This window comes from Chionomys nivalis, chromosome 18, assembly GCF_950005125.1.
Source record: "Chionomys nivalis chromosome 18, mChiNiv1.1, whole genome shotgun sequence".
NCBI lineage: Eukaryota > Metazoa > Chordata > Mammalia > Rodentia > Cricetidae > Chionomys > Chionomys nivalis.
Window position 1 is genome coordinate 63,040,617 of NC_080103.1, and position 23,486 is coordinate 63,064,102.

At 43.0% G+C, this 23,486-nt stretch overlaps 1 protein-coding gene across 1 annotated transcript in view; it reads left to right on the forward strand.

Annotated features, from left to right (window-relative positions):
- Window positions 1-22,271, forward strand: part of Ptger3 (prostaglandin E receptor 3) — an 85,082-nt gene extending 62,811 nt beyond the window's left edge. Inside the window, exon 4 of the mRNA XM_057793279.1 lies at window positions 21,132-22,271. Coding sequence (XP_057649262.1) covers window positions 21,132-21,276 — 145 coding nt within the window. The 3' untranslated portion in view covers window positions 21,277-22,271. The remainder of the gene's footprint in view (window positions 1-21,131) is intronic.
- Window positions 22,272-23,486: the final 1,215 nt, after the last annotated feature.

Here is a 23,486-nt window from a genome sequence, read left to right on the forward strand (position 1 = left end):
CATTGTGGGTTTCCAGGACCTGGCCTTTGTGTGTCTTGGGATCCAATAGAAGGGACCAGTAAAGACATAGTTGTCTGTGATCTGACTGTAGCACATGGGAGTGGTGCCGAAGCCCCTGAGCTGTCACCGTGTGACATTTAATTGGCACTAAGCTCTGTGTGCTCCCTGCCTACCCAGCATAGAGAATGATCTACAAGAACCGTGCTTTGGGTTTCGAATGAGTTTATTGAGTTTGTAGCAAGAGAAGGTAAAGGAGTCGATAGTTAGTAGCATCTAGAGAGAAGCAGCAGCCGACATCGGATTCAATGCTCGCAGCATCTGGCAGGGATGACTGGAGGAGCACAATTGAGACAGCAAGAAAAGGCAACATCATCAAATTGGGGCTGAAAACACCCAGCAGAGGGAGACTGAAGAAGCCCTGCTGAGGCAGCCAGATGGAGTTCCCAAGTGAGTTCCAGGCAGGGCAGAGTGTCCCCTCGGGTGTGACTTCCAAGTGAAAGAGCAAGTATCAGAAAGATGCCGTGACTAAATTGGATGGTTACCGCAGCTATCAGGCACTGACTGGGAAGCTGAGGCAGTCAGCTGGAGTTCCTAATGAGCTTTCTCTCTATGGATGAGCGTCCCATCCTCACCGTAGACAATTTTATATTATGGGATAGACAATACTAACCTTGGCTGGAAATGAAGTTTTTAAGGGCACAGTGTTTTTCTTTCTTCCCATCGTAGAGCCAGGGAACAGCTTGACACAGGATAGGGCAGGGCCTGTTGGAGGACTCTTGACATAAACAAGCTTGGGTCTGCCATGGAGAGAACAAGCAGCTTGTGCAGTCTGCTCCAGAGTGAACACCCATGAGAACTTGCCAACATGATTTACACATGCCCTCTCTGGGCCATTTGGGACAGACTTTATTTAGGTTTGAGCAAACCAATGACGTCACTAGACTTCTTACAGAGAACAATTATAAATATGTTTTAATAGGGAGTGACTATCCTAATAGAAAGTGAAATAAACGTGAGCCTACATGTAAGAGACCATTCACCAAGGTTTGTGCCTTCCCTAGGCATGGGTCCTACAAGCCACGGAAGGCAGAGGACATAAGGCGTAGAGGATAAGCGGAGCACAACCTGCATCTGAGATAACACTTGGAGAGGGCTTAGGCTAGTGTGTAGGGTTCCTTCTCAGAAATAAGCACATCAGCCAGTGTCACTGTTCAGTTTACTTCTTTGGTGATTGACAGAAATGGTTTATCGATTTAACGTTTGGCTCAAATGCCAAATTCTCCTATGTGGAGCCGCACTTGGGGAAAGCAAATACGATTCTGCCTACACATTTAAAGCAAGAGCTGAGCAACAAGCACTGAAATGCACAGCCCAGGGAGGGGAGAGGAAATGAAATGTGTACAGATAAACCACATCTCTGAAATCTCAACATAAAAAAAGCAAGGGCTCCCAGTAACATTGAAGATTAAATCAAGGAGGATGATAAAATGTGGAAGACTTCTAAGTATGGTTTGACAACCTGTCTCTATAAAAAAAAGACTCACTGAGTGTTCTAAGGTGTGGGGGGAAGGTTCCTGGGCTTTGGTGATAAAGGATATGAAAGAGGTTTCTAAGCAATATTAAATAAATGTCGTTCTAAGGAAATAGGGAGAGGTAGGAGGTCTTAGAAAAGGAAGGAAAGATCAAACTCATTTGTGTTTCCTCGAGCTCACAGAATGAAGACTCCGTTCTACGCATCTCTCGGTTCCATCTTTACCACAGGATTCAATCTAAGCATCCTTCATTCCCCACCTGAATTACAGGGCCTGGCTTTTGATCTTGGACCCCCAGACCATCTTCTGTATCAGCTGCCACAGTCACATTTGTTCACAAACTGAAAACGCACTTGTCTCCTTTCTTAACCTTACATTGTTCTCCCGTGAGATTCAGGATAAAATTCAAAGCAGAAATGTGGTCCATGGTGTTTCTACCATCTGTGTCTTTCATCTTCATCTTGCTCTCTAGTGAGGGCAACTTGCACCTACTATCCCTACACACTGGGGGCTCCAACCTCATCCCTATGTGAAAACCCTAACTCGTGTGTCAGGTAAAGAAACCACTCCCTCAAGGAACCTTTTCCTGTTTTGCTTGTAAGCCTAGCCTTTAACATCTGAGTCACCTCTCCAGTTCAGCTTTTTCTTTTTTTATTGAGCCAGGGTTTGATTGCTAATTAGGCAAGCCCTCTACCACTGCACACTCTAACTGAGCTTCTTTCCTTGAAAATATCTTTGTATTATACTTCAGCCAGCACCTCAGCACTGGCTGGAAGGTCCTACTTCAGAGCTACTGAGTAATAGCTTCTCACAGTGCTCACCAGCAGCCTGTGCATGAGAAACTCCAGGTGACCGGCAGGGTGGTGGGGTAGCCATCAGCTGTCTGTGCACAAGAACTAGCTCCAATCCCCTCCACTGTCATATATGACTCTGAGAGCAGGAAGTTGGGAATGGCTGAAGATTCCTCGAGGAAAGGCCTCAAGTCAAGGAACTGCACGCTGCCCTCCTGGCATCAGTGCCTCCCTTTCTGTTTTGTAAGGAGTGGCTTCACTTTGGCATGTCTCTTTTAACTAATCTGTAACATCCTCTCTCACCTCAACATCAAAGAGACTTCTTATTTCCCTACCCTAATTTCCCAGCTGACATCCTTTGATGCACTGGAGCACCCACCAGCTCTGGTCGCTGTAGGTATGGGCTCTCACCTCCATCACATGGCTCTCAACATTAGAATACATAGGTAGCATAGCTACACCTTTTTGAGGGTTTTCAAAAGGAGGAGAAGCTGTATCGTCCTCCTTTCTTTGCCTTTGGAAGGCCAAGGCCAGGAGGAGCGACGCCCATTTGTAAAATGACCCTGGGTTTTGAGAATGACTCTTGAGGTCATTGATAGCAAACATTCTGGTTTAGAGTACAGTGGAAACAGAGAGGGACCCACAATGTGGCAGGGGTATCTGCTAGTCTCAAAGGGAAAGGTGCTTAGCTTTCTGTGACTGCGGGGACAAGGGACCACAGAGTAATTTAAACAGGGACAACTTAGCCTCACAGTATTGGAGACCAAAATTCCAAGACCAAGGTTCTGGCATGGTTGACTCCTACCATTTGTCCTGCGGCCTGTCCCAGCCTGGGTAACATGCTGTGACGTAAGTACATCACACTCTGCCTTAACATTTCACATCTCACAGCCTCCTTGCTCAAAGGTTCCCTCGTTACATAGCTTTGGCAAAACTTGATTATGGCCTTGCCTACATCATCCTGGTGTATGCACTTACAGCGTCATTAGGACTCAGGAAGGGAGAATGAAGCTCTTCACTGAAGGACCAATTGTGTTTCACAGCCCTTGCCGTGAAGATTGGATGTAGGCACGGCGTAAAAAATCCCAGCAATCTACGTCAGCCCTGGTTGCAATTTAGATAGGCAATTCAAAAGTAATCAGACATCTGACTCCAAAATACTTGGAGTATTACTCTATAAAAAAAATAAGTCATACACATTTCATAAACATGTGATAGAAAGATGCTTGTGTTGTTTATGCCAGATTTTAAATGACCAAATCAAACTAAGAGTGTTCCATGCTGGGGAAGATGGAAAACTCTAGACATTTTTAGAGGAGTTAAGTTTTCAACTCGAGTTCATCTCACAACTTTAAATGTCAGATTTCTGCATGACAGGGTCTAGGTCAGAGCCATAGTCTCGCGTAGGGCTACAGTCTAAGGGAAACTGATGTCACATACTTCAAAAAGGACAACTAAAGAGCTGTAAAATCTTTCACACAGGGCTCTGGGTGTGTGGTTGTTGCCGGATGCAGAGCTGTGGAGGCCCAATTTGGCCTTGTTTTCTCTAGCTGTTTGGGGTTACAGTTTACAGTTCTGCACCTCTTCACACCTGAACTGCATTCACAGGTCCGAGTCTCTTCAGGAGTTTGATCAGCTCCTCTCCCAGACCCTGCAGCCTCCAACAACAATTCCTCCTGAGGCCTTGGTGACCACTGAGAGCCACTGAGAGCCACACTGAAAACAGCTCTCCCTGTCTAACGCACACACTGCTGGTCTCACCTGACTCAGTGTGTGGCTGTAAGACTTTCAGCTGTTCTCCATTTTAGCACATTTATGTGCTCTGCCCCCCACTTTTAAAACAAAAATCTCAGTTGGAAATACATGTACTGTGTTCTAAAAATGGATGCAAGTGTTTTCAGAAAAATAAAGACGCTTTGAGCAATATTCATAAAGTTCTTTCTATATCTACGTGTCCTTCTGTGTTCCCAGTCGTCACTGCGTTGGCCCCATACCAGCTGGCAATACTCTGATACCGGGGTGAGCCAAGAGTTGGGGCTGTAGCTGCCCCTCGGGGGTAGAGCATTTGCCTAGCATGTGAAAGGCCCTGGGTTCCATTTCCAACACCACATACTAAAAAGCAAAAGATGAGCAAATAAATTCTTCAAAGTGGCCTTCCCCAAAAGTGTGGGGGAGGGTGTGCACTGAGTGCCGTGGACATCCCTCCTATAGATGGCAAAAACAGCAAAAACTCTAGTCAGTACCCTTCCCAGATGGGGTCAGAAAAGCCCCTCTCTCCTTTAATCCCAGCACTCGGGAGGCAGAGGCAGGCAGATCTCTGTGAGTTCGAGACCAGCCTGATCTACAGAGCTAGTTCCAGGACAGGCTCCAAAACCACAGAGAAACCCTGTCTCGAAAAACCAAAAAAAAAAAAAGAAAAGCCCCTCTCTCTTTCTGTCTCCACCTCCCTTTCTTTCTTCCTTTGATTATTAAATGAATGAAATCTGTTCTATATTACTTGAAACAGGGAGTCTCCAAAACCACACAATTCCGCATTTTAAATCCCATTGAATAGATGGTTCATGGCCGCTCTCTCCCTAATTGCCACCCTTCCAGGGGGTCGTTGCTGGAAACTTCTACTTCAGGATCTGTCTCTGACTCGGGGGTCTGACCCATTTCGTCTCCCGAGGTCAGTGGCTTTACACGATGCAGTAAGAATGTGAGCCCACTTGCCTGACTCCAAACTCCTCTGTCTGTTTTGAGGCAAGGTCTCACTGTGTCGTTCAGACTGACCATGAACTCAAGACTCTCTGCCCCAGTCCCTGGGTACTGAGGTCACAGGATTGCCACTCCCATGTCTGAGCCCAAGTCCCATTTTGAGAGTAACTTTCAAGGTCTTCCTAATATTTAAAACTTACTAACTTTTAATTAGTTTGGATGCTATCTTACTTCCTGTTTTAAAGCCATTAGAAGTGCATCAGTCATGAGAATACATCCATAATTCTTTAAAGAAATGGTGAGATTTTGAACAGACTTCTCCATTTCTATCCTTTCTTTCTTACTGGCTACAATATAGATCCCTGATGGACACTACCCCATTCATATCATTTTAAGAAACTATAGTTTATTTTCCCCCTTTTGTTCATTTTGTTTTTTAAGCCATTGGATAAATATAGAAAACAGAATTACACTTTCCCACTACGTGACTAACGAGAACTGTCTTTGCTCCCTGAGAGTAAAATACTTCCCAGACAATATTGAATTTTCTTGTCTAGACACAAAGAAAATTCAATAGTAAGGGTAGAGAGAGGATAATATGATTGACACCAGAGGTCTATAGTTTGGGGTCTGAACTTTTCCACTTACTCTGTGTGAAGTGGGTGATTTAAAAGCCATGAGCTGGCATCATTTCCCTGCAGCACAGCTTGCATGGGCTCTGCCGACGGCCGTGAGGACCAATATGAAGAGCAGATGAGGGGCTCTGTTACTTCTTAGGACCCCACAGTCACACGGCAATAGTATCCCCTCCCCTCATGGCCCTGTGAAGTCCCTGTCAATATCCCGTGGCACTTGTAGCAAATACAAGTGTCCTCAAATCTTCTCTAAAGACCTGCCCAGTCCAGTGCCCTGACAGTTTTACAAATGAGAAGATTCAGCTCAGAGGGCAGGAGGGGCATAAGAACACGTTAAACCAGGGCCATTCAAACCTAAGCACACAAGAGAGGTTGTCAGACCTCGCTAGGCATCTTCGTGTGGCAAGGGCAAACTCCAGAATGGATCAGCACCATACGCTACGTACCCTGCCAACTTGAGAGAAAGTATATGTGCCAGATGGGAAAGACAAAACTCTCGTGGGCTGAGGACAAGGAGAGATGTAATGTCCTGAGCATTGTGAATCCACACCGAATCTCACCAGAAACACAGAATAAGGATGAGCAACAGCAACTCCAAGCCCACTTACCTCAGGGCCGAGCAACTCGGCCAAGGGCAGCAGATCAGCAACCAGGGCTGTTCTGAACAGGGGCAGATCTGGGCAAATTCTTTAGCAAAGCTGCATAAACAAGTTGGTCACTTACAACCCAGTTCAGGCCTAGGGTAGGGGCAGGGTGGGTTCTGAGTTGACAAGATGTATGCATGGGCAGCAGGAAAATGTTCAGATACATGGTGATATTACAACCCCAACTGGAAGAAATTTAGGAGTACTTTAATGTATTTTGTGTAGAAGAAAAGTATCTGGAATGCTTGGTCAATTTGTTGACCCTTCCAATAAACCAAGGCCATGGATTTTTAAACTAAGTATCTAAATTTTTTGGGCAGGTCTAGCATATTCTAACTCCAAATCCTGAAGTTGCAAAATACTTATCTTTCCAAAATCTATAAAGCCTATGTTGACCTTTATTTAGCAAAGATGGGGATAGTGTTGTTATAGAAACTGTTGCCCCAGCAGTGATGTCTTTTTGAAGTTCACTGAGAACTACAAAGGTTTCTTTTCAAATGAATAGTTAAAATTTAAACAGAAGAGTTAATTTCAAAGATCTCTTTCTAAAGGAAAAAAAAGGGGGATATGATCTAGAAAGGAAAGGGGGAAAGGTAGATTATTGAATCAATTTTAATCCAAAAAACATCCATAATCTCAAAATATTTTACATTGCTATACTGTATGTATGTTTCTACTCTTTTGGCTTTCTGCTTATGCAACTCACTTAAAAATACAGGTTAGTAGTCAGATTAGGTATGCTTTCAAAGTTAAAGAGATATATTTAGATAGCTAGATGGTCTTTAAATACTTCAAATACCTACAAAATATGGCATTTAAGATGTTTAATAACCTTAGACATTTCTTGACAGCAAGACACATCTGCTTCTGACAGTACCAATCTACTTCAAAAGAGAATGGGCATCAAAGAACCTTTGTATGGAGATTGCTTCCTTTATGGCAAAAGCTAACCATATGGACAAGAAACTATCCTTTCTTCAATTGCTGGCAGTATACGGCCCAAACTGGACCAGCAGGCTACAAAAGAAAGTGACTGTCAACCTTTGCCAAGACATGGTAGGACAGTCCTTCAAAATTCCCTGCTTCTCAAAAATGTCCATCAGATATAATTAGGCCCGTAGGCCAAAATTGGATGCCCCAATATTATAGAAGAATATTGGGTGACTGTCCAGGCAGCCAGATGTCCCAGTTGTTAGGTAATATTGCACCTTTCTGGAGTATTTTATGGAGTTAAAGACTAAATAATTAAAAAATTAAATATTTTTCTTGTAGGTGAAGACTGCTTGTTTATTTCCTGGTTCCCCAGACCCAAAATATTCACACAGAAACTATATTAATTACAATATTGTTTGACCATTTGCTTAGGCATATTTCTAGCTAACTCTTACATCTTAAATTGGCCCATTTCTATTAATCTGTATAGTTATTTAGGAACTGGCTGGTGGGACAGGAAAGTCTGTCTCCATTTGTTCCTCTACCTGAAGAGGCAGACCCCAGATAAAGGAGTGGAGCATGAAGAGCTTAGCAAGACTGTGGGACTACTTCTCTCTGTAGCCCAGGCTGCGACTACTGTGGGACTACTCCTCTCTGCAGCCCAGGCTGGCCTCAAACTCCCAGAGATCCGCCTCCTCCGCCTCCAGAGTGCTGCGATTAAAGGTGTGCGCCACCACTTCCGGCTGACTTCTTACCTTTCCCAACCACAAGTTTCTCATCAGAAACTCATCAAGTAGATTTTTCCACCCTGGTAGGGAAGCAGATGCTACATTGACAATCGCTGCTTTCCAACAAAGCCAAACTCAGACTTAAAGAATGTAAGAAAATCAAATGCACAAAATCACAAAGTTAGCCTCAGTTCCACTGAGAGCTAAAATATTTAAATTTCATAAGTACGGCACACCTTTTGTACATGACACCTGTTAATAACTCCTAACAGTTTATGCTATTTATTAAGTTTGTTTTTTCTCTTTGTAAATCAAGACACTAGCTATCAGTTGATTCTGATGTGTCTAAAATGATTAACTGTTAAACCTTCATTGCAAATTTAGTACTTTTTGTCAGAATTTTAATTCATTTTTGGTTTCTGAATTTTTATCAGCAGTCTCTTCAGTGTATATATTCATTTCTCAGTTGTTTTAAATAGGAAGAGAAAGTATTAACAAACTGACTCAGATCTGATCAGTCTGGCTAAAATCAGCAAGACTCTTTGGCTAGTCTTGGCAGCTTTAAAATCCACCCGAGTCTTTAGCATCCATCCAACTACATGATTCCCCTGAACTCACTCCTCAACCACTTCCAATTCTTGGCTCTGATTTAGAGTCTCCTGCCACTTTGTCTGGAATAATCTTATCTCCTCAGGGTCTCAATTCTGATTTTATAGGACATTTCTAGAGGAGGTCCTTAATCCCTTCGGAAAACACAGAGGTGTGGGGTTTGTTTAATACTATTTATATAATTTTACATCAGAAAACAATTTGTAGCAGAAGGGAAGAGTTGGGTGTACTTTGTACACAGGACGTTATGAAACACTTCATAAGGAAAGACAGCTGATCCCCGGGGAATGGGGCTGTTCCCAGGATTTTGCGAGAATTTCTGTCTTCTGCATTTCTGTCTGTAGATGTGTGTATGTGTTTGTATGTATGCATGTATATATGCAAATATGTACGTGTGCATGTGTGTATATGTGTGTTTGTATGCATGTGTGTGCACATGTATGTGTGCGTGTATGTATATGTTTATGTTTATATGCTTGTGTGCATGCATGTGTGTATATGTGTGTGCGCTTGTGTGAATGTGTGTGTATGTGTGTGCATGTATGTGTGTTTTTCTGTGTGTATGTAAAACTCTCCCACATAGAAAACTTTCTTTCCACACTTTACCCCCCCACACACACACACAAAAAAAAAACATAGATCAGCTCCATGGACAAACTAGAGATGCATTTGAAGTTACTCTAAGAAATGTTTTAATTCAAGCATGCAGCTCTATCCAGAGTTGTGAAGTTCTGCTGGGCTGCAGTCCTGTGGCTTCCGTTATGGCCATAGCTGGATTCTGTGGTGTAAGCATTAGCAGTCCCAGCTGAGTTCTAGAAAAGAATGTAAAAGAGTTGGGGTGCCCATAACAGCACTTAGAAAACAGCGAAAATACATCTCCATCTGCTATATTTGAATGGAGGACAGCTCAAGGACACAGAGAAACTCACTCTGAAAATCAATAAAGTACAGCAAGTCCGGACAAACAAGACCTGTGACCATGCACACCTGAGCACTGAAGACAGGCAGGACCCCAGCCAAATGAGCTGGGAGAGGTCTGGGACACACAGCTGAAAACAGGAAAGTCAGGTGGAAAAGCGAGAGAAAAAATCCAGGTGTGTAAACAGCCTTAGAAAGTCATGTTGGCAGGACAGCCCCCCTCTCCCCCCCGTGAGCACCCAGGCCCCACCTGATAGCCAGTTGCACAGAAACTATCTGAAGTTAGTGACCTATAGCCAGGAGGAAGCACAATTGTCTGATTGTCTCTCATGCTTTAGCACAAGAGACTGTGTAAGGACAAGGAGCACACACTCAGGAATGGAGCTGCCTGCTGCTCCTTCTGTATCTACTCACTTGTGAGCTGAGAGACACACATCGGGTTCCTTCTTTCTCTTTCTTTTTCTTTCTTCTAAGATTAAAATAATAAAGTTTCAAACAGTGCCTGTCTCAAGAATTTTCCAGGTATCTGCATGGCAAGCAAAGGAGTAACTGTCTAGATTTCAAAGCAGTGTGTGGTGGAAGTGGGGACTTAGAGCCTCATAGTACAAACCCAGAGATCGTGCTTATAGCTCCCGTTGTACAGTATGGGTTTTGAAGGGGAAGATTCAAGTAGAGGCATCAGTCTGCAAATGAGAGACCTCAGGAATCTTCCCTGGTAAGGCGTCAGGGGAGTCACAGGGCAATACCATCCCAAGATTCCTTGTTTCTTTTACCTCAGTTTAGACACTGTCTCAATGGAAATACAGCCTACCTGAAGGTCTTTTCATAATGTCCCTTCTACAAACCCATTTCAGTGTTCACTGTATGCTTAAAATTTCTGACTTTGTATTACTAAATCCACCTCCACCTTTTAAAATAAGACTTGTGTTTTTAAGATTTGTTTTATTCTTATTTTATGTATCTGGAGTTTTTACCACGCCTGTGCACCATGTGTGTGCAGTGCCCAAGGCCATCAGAAGAGGGTGTCAAACCCCCAGGAACTGGTGGTATGGATGGTTGTGAGCCACCATGTGGATGCTAGGAATAGAACTGTTTGTCTGGAAGAGCAGCCAGTGCACCTAACCTCTGCAGCTTTCCAGCCCTAGGATGTGTTTGTTTGCTTGTGTGTGTGTGTGTGTGTGTGTGTGTGTGAGAGAGAGAGAGAGAGAGAGAGAGAGAGAGAGAGAGAGAGAGAGAGAGAGAATGTGTATGCGCCCCCTCAAAGGACAGAAAAAAAACATCGGATTCACCGGAACTAGAGCTGTAGGCAGTGCTGAGCCACCAGACAGGTACTGGGACTGGAATTCGGGTTCTCGAAGAGCAGGAAGCACTCTTAACAGATGAGCCGTCTTTCCAGCCTCCTCCACCTCTATCTTAACTTAATATTTAGTGCTCCGCAACTTTCAAGAAATCAACAATGAGAGATAGACAGTAGATTTTTCAGTTGCACCAAGAGAAACATGTTAGACGTGTATCGAGGAAGGGGGTTTTCAGAGTTCTAAGTTTTTCTTCCATAAATGTTTTCACAAATAGTAATTCAAATGGTAAATATGGCTCTTTCTGTTATGAATTTTTCTTGCTTGTGAGTTTTTCTTTTCAATTGGATATGGAACAGAAGTCATCATAGCAATGCATAGCTAAACTGCTTGCTATCACCAGCATTTGAGAATGCAAAGCTTTGTTATTTAAAAAACAAAACAAAACAAAAAAAAACCTGTTACAAGTCAAATCATGCAAAGCTACTATGTGTATATGTGTAAATATCACAGACTAAAAACATTATGTGTGGCTTTTCACAAAGTTACAGTGGCCTGGAGACCCAGGGAGTGAGGGATGGATGGGTGTGCATTTCCAAACACCGGCAGCAGTCGTCACTGTGACCAGTCCCTCCAGGGTGCTAGGACTGTCTTGGTTTTCAGCTCAAGTTACGTGAATTAGACATGCAGTGACACGCGGGTATCAGAATATGAACACTGGATAAAGACAAAGAAAATCAAGTCCCTGCTCTAGGCTGCCACCCTGACCACTAAACAGTTTCAGAAGGATTTCCACTTGTTACAGTTTCTCAGTACTTCCTCTAAATGTTACTGATGAAAATACTGATTCAGCATGGGCCATAAATTCTTTGTGAGCTGATCACTTGCCCCAGCTTTGGTCCTAGCTAACCTGGTGGTGCAAAGTAAAGTGACCTAAAAAGAACATCTGAAATTAAGTTATCAGACTCCTGGGAGAATTCATCAGGTGTTCAAAGTCTCAGATATCAGCTATACCAAACAATGGACTTAAGCCAGTAATGGAAAGCCATTGCAGTAGCTTACAGCAAAGTAAGATTTGTTCGAAGAATCTGATGGAATATGAGAGCAGGAAGTGTGATGCCTCAGAACAAAAGTGAGTCCCCCTTCTTCTTCCTCCCCTATCGGAGTTACTTCTGCACTTTCTCTGCAGAGCGATATGTATGCCTCCCTACAGTCAGGTGTTGCTACTTCTCAAATGCTCAGAATTGCCCCCACAATCCTGGAGAGATACATATTAGCTTCTCTAGTTCTTGATTCAAATTTTGTGAAATAGAATTTTATTAGTCAAACCACCCAAACAGGGCACAGAGCTTGTGTATAAAGCCATCCCTGGGTGTGGAAGTTCCAGCTTAGGGTATGCTCACCTTAGACTTTCTACCCAGAAACAGAATGTTGACGAAAACACCCAGAAGGAACTGACTGCAACAATCAACACCTCTACTAGAAAGAACTTGCTGCTAGGAAGCTGACCTTCATCTTCTCAACTCAGGAAGTGTGCGGAGAGGCAGGCAGAGACTCCAACATGGCCCCTGATTGTCAAATCAGTACTGTCTGGCACCCAGGCCAGATGTATAGATGAGGTAGACAGTGAAAGGGACCTCAGCACTGAATGTCTTCACTGGTCAGGGGTTAAGGAAGCTTCTCCCACAGCTACAGGCTAGTCAAGGAGTCCAACAAGGACACCAGTGAGTGGGAACAGGGAAATTTGGGGACACTGAGCTGCAGAGAGGATCAATGCTCCCCCGGGGGTTTTGTGAGCTAATGTAGCTGCACCACAGAATATCACAGGCCGGGTGCTTCCCACCACCATGGAGGCTGAAGTCTAAGATCAAATGTCAACATGTCCGGTTCCCTCTGTGAATTGTCCTTGGCTTAGAGGGTTGCCTTCTCTCCATACCCCGTGCCCATCCATCTTCTGTGGGTCTCTGTGTCCAAATTAACTTTTTATGAGGATAGCAGTCAGACCTCATTTAACTTCCATTACCTCCTTGAAGGCCCTATCTCCAAATGAAGCCACAGTCAGAGACACTTGTGGTTGACTTCCTACCCATGAACTCCACAACTGGCTGGGGTATACTCAGCTACATCGGGAACGTGAATCCCCAAAGCCGTCTCCTTCCCTGAGACACCTGGGTAACATCTGAAGAATGCCACATGTCCCCACGTGAGCCTCTTCAGGACCTCAGTCCTGTCTAACCACAATTCCATCAGTTCAAGCCATTCTTTTTATATATAGCTCTGTCTAGTGCTTTCTTACACAGTATGAAGTTTGGGGGGGGGTATAGAATTTAGCCCAAACAAGGGACGGGAGGAAATTTCCAGGGTAGTAATCTTGAAGGGTTATGCAGGGAGGGTATGTTCCCACAGACAGAAGAGCAGAAACAAAGGCATAAAAACAAGAGCATGCATGGTTGAGCTCGGAATGCTGGTTTGGTTTGGTGGAGCTTAGGACACATGAGAGAAAGAGACTAGTAAAGAGATGAAGTTATAAGGGCAATTAAGGCAGTTGTTGAACCAACAAGTGTGAATGAAGGTAGGCTTTCCTCCTCCACAGCTTCTGAGTGGTGCTTGGGTTGCCAGCAGGCAAGAGGTACTCCACCCACCTCTTTTTAAATTTTAAATATATTGCTGCTAGCACATGGAGACAGGTTCATAGAGCAAGATTCAAAGCAGAGACATGATCCCCAGAGATGTCTTTGTTAATTTTTGTAGACTAGGCTGTCTTGAACTCACAGAGACCCGCCTGCCTCTGCCTCCCAAGTGCTGGGATTAAAGGTGTGTGTTACTGCCACCCTGCTGGCAAGCTGGGCGTTTTTGTTAATTTTGAACCAGAGAAAGTGACATTCAGTAGTAGAGATCTTGGGGCCACTACTGATGTCTTAGGAGGAGGTGTGGAAAGGGAGATTCTATAAACCCACAGTTTCTGGCTTGGGCAATAATATTTTAGCAATGTTACTGAAGGGGAACGGATGGGAGAGGGCTCAGTGCAAAACACAGTGAGTTTGAGGCCTTGGAAGGATCTAGATGGCTTATCCAATACAGAATCAGATTTTCATGAAAGAAAAAATAAAATTTACAGTGACCAGAAGTGTGATGACTTCCACGGTGCCCACAGACTCTGAGAATGGCAATGCCTCAAAACTCTTATGCTAAGTCTAAACAGAACGGCTTTTGAGTCAAAAGGGACAGTTTAAGTATGTCTAATCACAAGTCAGAGTTTTAGCTATTTTCCAATCATTTAATATAAAAAAGAGAAAATGCATGCCTTTAAAAGTCTGAGATTCAAATATTACAATAAGATAAGTCGCCAAGAGGGTTTTCTTACTGTCTGTGCCCTACTGCCATGAGCAGGTGTCCTCATGAAATGCATGTCTAAGGGTTAAACCTGCTCTGATAAGAACTCACTGAAAAGGAAAAAGAGAACAGAGAAGTGAAAAATAAGGTCAAAGAAATAGAAAAGGAATTTGAAAATAAAATAACAAACAATAAGTACACAAAGTAGAGGTGGGTATGTCCTCTCTCCATATAGAGGTGCCAACTTCCTCCTTCTACAGAGAGATGGGTACTTCCTCCCTCCACATAGAGGAGGTCACTTCCTCCCCCCACATAGAGGAGGTCACTTCCTCCCTCTATGGCATCCTGGATAGCAGCAGCTTCCTTCTTAAAGCCATGACCCAATTAAACGTGTACTTTCCATACCCTGCTCAAATGAGGGCAGGAGTAAGGGTTTAGTGCTGCAGTAAAGACAGTCATGTGTGCAGAGACAGCCATGTGATCTAGAGAACGGTCACAAATGACTGTTAATGAAAAATATCAAAACCCTACACACTGTCCTGATGTTAGAGGAAGTTTGACATTTTAGATGATGTTAATACAAAGAAATGTAAATATTTTAAAATAGCACTGTTATCAAGTATTTCCCCAAATAACTTTTTCGGAGAGGATTAGTACGGTACATTATGTAAACCATCATAACTTAGCAAACATCACCTACAAATTATGTTTGAGTTGTGATGAAAGCCCCTGTGGTCATTGCATCTTTTAGTCATCCAACCTGACATCAATTCCAAGATGTTTCGGCACTGATTCTTGGGTATTAATTCTTTTTCACTCTTCTGAGTTTTGATTTTCTCTTTTTAATACCATAAAGTGTTTTAAATAAGACATTCTTTAAACCTGGAGGTGTAACGTTAGTGGTAGAGGTTTTGCCTAGTATGCACAGACCTTGGCTTAATCTCCAGTTGGGTGTGAGGCAAGAGGACCAGATCTTCACACTCATCCTTTGCTATAGGGAGTTTAAGGTCAGCGTGAGTAACATGGCATTGTCTTATAAATAAAATAAAAAGTTTAAAATATTCTTTATAATCCTTCTCTATTCTTTTTTTGTTTCAAATAAAGAGTACAAATAGTTTCTCAAAACAATTCATCCTATGTAGTGTTTGAGCTGTTGGTTTGGCTTCAAGCTGTCATACTTCATCTCATATTTAAAGGTCCATATCCTACATTCAAACTAGCATTGACTTACCCCGTGTACTTACGTGTTTCTCATGTCCGGAACCATGGCATGGATGATTTAGGGGCAGAAAGGGTTAATTTGGCTCACTGCATTGGAGAAGCACCCGGTGGGGTTGTGTGTGAGTGGGGTACAGAGCAGTTCTTCACGTGGTGGCTATACTGGACTATACCCTTGGAAAGGGCTCTGCTCCACAAAATAGGGCCTGTGGGGAGCACTTCAGATGCTAGAACACCCCACATGGTGGGAATGAAATCGTAGAATTAACTTCCTAGTCTCTAAGGTAAGAGAGAACAGAACACTTGCCGGAAGGTTGGATCAGTAGGTAAAGCCCTTGTTGTGTGTCTCTATATGGACATTAGGGGGTTGAGAACCCTGTGAAGTGATTTGAGGTCAAGTTTGTGATTGACTTTTTGTTAGGAATGAAGTCCATAAATACAGTCATGTTCTCAAAGATGTCTATAAAACCCTCCATTCCCATCCACCAGAAACAAAGTCAAAGTGTGTTTAAGTGAAACACAGTCTACCAAGTTCAAGCGTTTCATTTAATCATAAAATTAAGCAGGACTGTAGACAAGAATACTGTTTTCTGCTGAAATTCTAGTGCTGTCTTGTGTACTGGTCCTAATCTAGCTTGCAGGAAATATCTCTGCTTCATGCACTTTCTCCCAAACCTCTCTTTTATCAACTAGAAAGTGATTCTATTAAATCTCATTTTTTCCATAAAGAAAAAACGAGACAATAACACCCATTTTATTGTTACCAAGAATAACTCAGGGCCTTAAAGAAATTGTCCAAACAATAACCAGAACCTGCTAGGAAATCTGCCAACAAATTTGTTCTTTTTCTCTTGTACAAAACAGAAAACAAGTGGTGAATCTAACCTAGAGAATTTTGAGAGATGGAGGGGGAAGGCAGAAGACTTACTCCAGCCTTGTTCTGTCTTGGTGCTTGAGGAAGCAACAGTCATCCCCTGCTAAGTACCAAGATCTGAAAAGAGTAACGTGACTTAGAAAGGACTCTCTTGTAAGATAAATCTCCTCGTTCCCTTCGTCATCTTCCTCTTCCTCCCACTCTTTCCCCGTCTCCTTTCCCCTCCTCATTCTCTCCTTCTCTTCCTCCCACTCCTCTTTCTCTCCTCCTCCTCCTCCTCCTCCTCCTCCCCTCTTCTTCTTTCCCCTCCTGTTTCTCTCCCTCTTCCTCCTCCTCATCGTCCTCTCCCTCCTCCTTTTTCTATCCCTCCTCTTTCTCCTCCTCCCATCATCTGCCTCCTCTTCCCCCCACCACCACTTGTTCCGCCTTCTGGTTTCTGTATGTTTGGGTGAGTGCTTTAAAGTAGCATGGTTTGTGATGACTTACTCAGAGACATGATGGCTTAAATGACACTGTCCTAAGCTCATAAGTGATGATGGCTTCAGAGTCTCTTCAGTCTTGGTGATTCATGCGACATTATAAGTACTAACTTAAGTTGCAGACATTCAAATGTTTACTTCTTAATGGCATGTAAATAATTGATGTCCTGTGGTTTATTAGGAACATTGCATGCTATGTTAAAAATAGAATTTAAAGTCTCTTTAGTGACAATAAATAATTCCCACAGCAGCTTACTGCACACCAATCCCAGCCTCATCTTGCAGCTACCATGATGCGCCTGCTAATCCCCCTCCTCTGAACCTTAACGTGTTTATAATAACAGTCATTTCTGTTCTACTCTGATGCCAATACCAATCTCTAACCTCAAACTGTATCATTAAATGATCCCAACCGTGTTTGGGGCCAAAGGAGCCCTGGTCAAACATGTAAAATGGGAAGATGCATCTTGGATAAGATCTTCTGAAAGTGTATTTTTATTTTATTTCATTTGTTTGGTCTTTTATCCTTCTCTTTCCTGATAGAGATGTTACTTTCAACTAATTGTCAGCTATCAACTTTCTTAGATTTTAGTTGATAGGGGACTTGTTATCCAGTAATCCGTGTGAGACAAGTCCTCACATGACTCTGCCATGGTGTAATTTTGAGGACTATGCTAAGTGTACAGTAGATATTCCTGGCAGGTGGGGTCGTCCCTGACACCTTTCAAATAACACAGTCTCACTATGACAAGCATGACTTAATACTCAAGAAACATTAACTTAGTACTTAATACCTGTGCAGACTCTAAGCTTCCTCTGTTCTCTTCTCCCATGTGGTTTGAAACTGAAACCCAGCTTCCTAAAATCCTGCAGATTGGTTTCTCTCTACTGTCTAGCTGAAGAACCTACAAAGGCAGTGCCACTTTGTGTGTACTTTGGAGTGAAATCTTCTCCTTCTGTTCCTCAATTGGATTTTATCTACTCAGTCTCTCTTCTTCTGCTATGAGAAGTTTACAGAGTTTAAATGTTTTGAATTCTGGAACTACACTATGGGAGTGAAGTCCCTGGGTAGAGTCCAGCTATAGTTAATGCTCTGTTGTTTGATTCAGTCATGAGTCATTAGAGAATGAAGCACCACAGTGCCTGTTCTCCATGTTGCCTTGTTCTCCCTGCCATCATCCAGAGCACTGGAGAACACCCATTCAGAAAACCAGAGAACACCCATCCAGAACACTGGAGAACAGCCATCCAGAACACCAGAGAACATCCATTTGGAACACTGGAGAAACCTATTTAGAACACCAGAGAACACCCACCCAGAACACCAGAGAACACCCATTCAGAACACCAGAGAACACCCACCCAGAACACCAGAGAACACCTACCCAGAACACCAGAAAACACCCATCCAGAACACCAGAGAACACCCATTCAGAACACCAGAGAATACTCATCCAGAACACCAGAGAACATCCATCTGGAACCAGAGAACACCCATTCAGAATATCAGAGAACACCCATCCAGAACACCAGAGAACACCCATCCAGAACACCAGAGAACACCCATCCAGAACACCAGAGAACACCCATCCAGAACACCAGAGAACACCCATCCAGAACATTGCCCTGACATTGCTGCTATTGCCCTCTTCTTGGAAAACACACACCTTGGAGATTTTGTTTTTCCTCTTCCTAGCTTGCTTTCCATTCTTTTCAGCCTGGTAAAGACTGAAGCCTAGGTGTGCCTTCCTTCTTTAGAAGTTTCCTCAAATGTCCTAGATGTCATTCATTCACCTCAAGGCTTCACTCTCTGTAGTAACTATGCCCATCAACACCACTGAAAACACCTGTGCAGGTAGACTCTGAATGACCAAAGGTAATCCTAGATATCCTGGGTACTAATACCATGCCTCACAAAAGGTATCTTCTGATGCCCTTCTTATTTGTAAAATATAATGACAAGTTGAAAATAAAACAAACAATTAAGCCAAGGATAAATATTACCAACAAGGACATGCTCAACACAGAACTTACTTGTGAGTGTTTTATGCTCAAAGTTAAAAATCAATTCAACTAATCCAGACAGTCTTTCCACTAAGGCACAGGTCCAGGTTCTATTTCCAACTTAAGCTAAAATACACTAAATAGCTAGATGATATATTTATTGTGATTTCTGTTTATAAGAACTGAGCAGAAAGAGAAAGAGCAGGCAAAAAGGACAAAGACACACTGCTGCATTCTACATATGTAAGACAAACCAAAGGGAAGTTAGTGAGAAGATGTTTGGACTGCTGGACTATGGATGATTTCGGCCTTTACTGTGCTTTTCTTCAATCACTCGTTAAACTGTTTGCCTCGAATCTGCTTTATTTTAAGACTGAGGCATTTTTGTGGCTTTACTGTAGGCAGTTTTCTCCTTTCCCCTCTAAAATATAAACCACATTTAACTTTAATGATGTTTTGTGTGAGAGATAGGTCTCTTTGGTCTAGTGGTCAAAATGCATCTCAAAGAGCCAGTGAGAGAAAGTCTAGATCTATCAGGCTGGAGGAAGTCACCCAGAGGAAGTCTTCATTTCAATGGCAGAGACAAACAGCAGTTCTCAGCCTATAGGTCTAGACCCCTTTGGGGATCAAACAATCCATTGATGAGGGTTGACTAAGACCATCCAGAAAACATATATTTACATTATGATTCATTACAGTAGCAAAATCACAGTTTTGAAGAAGCAACAATAATTCTATGGTTGAGGTCACCACAACATGAGGAACAGTATTAAAAGTTCGCAGCACTAGGAAGGGTAAGAACCACTGGCTTGTAAGAAACTCCACCAACTTCTCTTATGATAGTTTCATTACTAGAAGCATTCTGGAGAGCGTTTTGCAATGCATACTTCACACGTTTTGGGTGACAGACTATCTTATGTAGTGACCACACATGTCTATCTTTACATCAGTAAGCACGGGATCTGAATCACACGTCTGTAAAGAGGCCTGTGTGTCCTTACACTTGATCATGTGCACGGTTATAGTTTGCAGCTTTAAAGTTACGTTGGGGGTAAACAGGTGCTTTGCCAATATGGAAATGGCGTACCAAGGTCCCCAAGTGCAGAGTTGAGGAAAAACAGTGCAGCCAGGGAATCTGTCAGAAGGTTGTCTTTGCCAAACGGCATTTCCTCAGCTTAAGTGGCTATAACCCTGAAGGGAAGCTCAGAACACCAAGCTTCCTTCATGTGTGTTTCCTTCATGCTTCAACATGTTGACATTGATATACGTTCCTCGCGGTCATTATTCTCAGAGGTATAGGATGGCAGAAGAGAGATAATTTGATGAGCTAATTTTCCAGCTCTAGTCAGTGTTGGCTGGGGTTAGCAGGTATTACCTTGCTTTGTGATTAGTTCAGTGTGCAGTCTCCTGAGTTTCCTTTTCTAGATAATTAAGAATTGGTTGCATGTGTTTCTCTCTGCCTGGATGAATTAGGGTGAATAAAGTCATGTTTACAGCCACTGTGACAAGTGTGGGTCAATCACACTCACAATAGGTCCTTGAAAGGAAGTTGATTTTCCATTGTGAGCTTTGATCATGATTGAATTGGGCCCTGTGATAATACCCCATGTTGTATCACCTGTGTTGATGTGATAACTACACAACATTGAGTAAATTATTGAACACTTCTGTGCTTTACTTTTCTCATCTATAGGTGATACTTGCTTCATGGTGTTGTGAAGTGACATAAATAAGAACTTCTGTGAGATTGGCCTGAGTCTAAAACATAGAAGTTCTCCATGGAAGGTACAGTTGTTGTCACTGTGAGGAAGATGAGATGCTTACAGGTCTGATCCTCAGTATCTAGAGTCAACATGCTCTTCCAGGTGACCGTTGATTTCAACACTGAGAACCTGTCTTAAATTTTCAGTCATCTCTCAAAGATGTTGCATTGGCTATTTCCAGGATCTGGAGCTATTGCCCCCTTTAGGAGTGTGGGTGGGGTAAAGCAGCATCACATTCACCCAAAATAAAACAGACTCAGAAACATCATCATCAAATGTTTCCTCTTATTTTTATAAAGATACATAAAAATCACACAGATTGTAGTTCATGAAAGCAAGCAGGAGATGGGGAAGAAGGAAACTCAAAGGAATAGGAATTGGGGAGGTGGTTGGAAGAGTGTGAGAAAGGTTGTTACAGTTGAAGAGACCATCTTATGAAACCCTGTACAGTGTGCAGTGGGTATGTACCAAAAATGAACTCATCCCTATGTACTTAGTTAAAAACAAAAGAACTATAAAAATTCACCATGCTTTCTGAAATTATTATTTCCAGGAGACCCTGAAGGCAAAAATGTGAAGGATGAGTATCTTCAAAACCAGGAAGCACCACCTGAGTTCTCAAGCCTCTTAGCTGCTCACCCTTCCTGACTCCGAAACCTGTCTATTTTGTCTCTGCAGATGTGGGTCTGAAGCCACCTCTGGACTGTCTACTGGTGGAGGGAGAAAGTCAATGTGTACCTATTCCAATAAGAGACCTTTACAAAACCCAGAACTACACACGAAGATGATGTCAAGAGAAGACAGAGCTTTCCTAACAGGGTAGATCAAATTAAACCAAATAACAGAGAAGTCGATGACAGCAACAAGCAGTAAATAAAATGTGAGAACTGAGAGAGAGAGAGGCAGATTATTCCTGTCTTAGACTAATAGAACGCAAGGCTTTGCAGAGGCAAGGGAGACTCACAGGGTTCCTGAGGGACAATGGGCATCCATCCATCTATGCTCTGTCAACTCTTTGCTGAACTCTAATACAAATGAGATGAGATAGCAAGAATCAGAGGCACAAGAACACATCTCTGCCCCTTAGGAGTCCATAATTCAGTGATGGGATGCATGGCCATGGAAGTAAATAATAATGTAATGGAAAGATGACATTAAATATAAGACACATGATAAAGGAAACATACAATAATAGGTAAGTGCGTAGGTATTAAGGAATGGGGTTAAGATGGGGGAATGAGGTTAAATCTTTGCTTATGGGTTAGACATGAAGAAGAGAAAGTCAAACACATCAAGACTTAGGATAGGTACAATGCCCAAGGAGGCACTCTAGATGCTCAGGTTCACCGAGGCAGGGCCGTGCAAGGTGATCTATACCCAGATGTGGAGTCAGCTCTGTCTCCCCTACTCAGGCACCATAGTTCCCCGACTACAGCAAAACAGACTGTAGTGAACAGCTGGCCTGATCTTTGGATATAAATGTGATTGGGTCCCAAAGTCAGAAGATGTGAAACAGGTCTTCAATAGCAGATGAAGAGTGTCCTCCAACCTGCATGAGAAGTCAGCATCCTTGCTTCTTGCCACATTTCATTTACCCATATGATCCAACCATCTGATCCCCTGTAGAGAAACTCATGCAAAAGCCTTCCCTCCTCTTTCTGCTGGAGTTCTTGAAGACTAAATAAAGTCCTGGGAGTGGAAAGCATTATTTATTCCTCAGTTACCAGGAACTCAAAGGGCAGCTGAGATAAGGACGCTTCCTTGGGACTTCTGGGAACTCAGAGGGAATTATCTCCTTACTCATTTTCCAGCTCACCACTGGACCTGACTGAGGGTGAGAGATGCTATTTCAATACCATCTGTGTCACAAGGTGATTGATTAACCAGGGTGGCCAAGACTAAGTTAGTGATGTGGTCAATATGTCACCAGTTTTCCATTATTACTCATTTAATTTTAATTACTTTATTTTCCTCCTCTCCCCACCTACACTTTTGGTGTTTTACATAATTTTACCTAAATTATAAGGTCAACGGGGCGGGGAAAAAAAAATTATAAGGTCAACATCAAAGGCCAGAATAAGGATCAAATTATACCTGTACCTAGTCCCATTCTGCTTGAGAACTAGGTATGAGAGAGGTCAGGGGGTGGGAGTATGAAGGAGAGAAAGAGAAAAGGGACAGAGGGAATGAGAGAGAGGGAGAGGAGATGAGGAAAAGGAGAAAGCGGTGAGGTAGAAGAGTAAGAGAAGAAGAGGTGGAGGTGGGGAGAAAAGCAGGACATGAAAGAGAAGCTGATAGACTTAACTTCACAGTTTCACTGACACTCATCTTTCCTGAGCCCTCACAGCAGACAACAGAAGAACGGATACGAAAGGCACAGCTCTTGTTGTTCAAAGGCAAATGGGAAAATGCCCCTTGAGGGTGGATGTCACGGAAGAGGCTAGGAATGAAGCACATCAAGGGGTGTTAGTCCTTACGCTGCTGACCTTGGCCTGGCCACTAAAAATGCCAGAGAGACTGCTTCCAGATCCTCTGTTTCCCAGAACATGAAATGTTTTATGTATATCGCCTTTATATTATATATATATATATATATATATATATATATATATATTACATCCCAACCACAATTGCCCCCTTCCTCTCCTCCCAGTCCCTCCCTCCCACCCCACTCTGTTCCCACCCCCAGTCCACTTCTCTTCTCTTTTTGTTTAGGAAAGGGCAGATCTCCCAAAACTATCAACAAAACATAGCATATCAAGCTGCACTAAGACTAAGCACTTTCCCATGTATTAAAACTGGGCAAGGCAACTCAGTATGAGTAAAAGAGTTACAGACAGTCCCAGCTTCCACTGGTAGGAACCCCACAAGAAGACCAAGTTACACAACTGTAAAATACATGCAGTGTGCCTTGGTCAGTCCCATGCAGTCTCCCTGGTTGTTGGTTCAGTCTCTGTGAGGCCCTATGAGCCCAGGTAAGAGTCCTGATGGCAGGCTTCTCCACCACTGTCCCACCCGTTGGACCCACTCTGC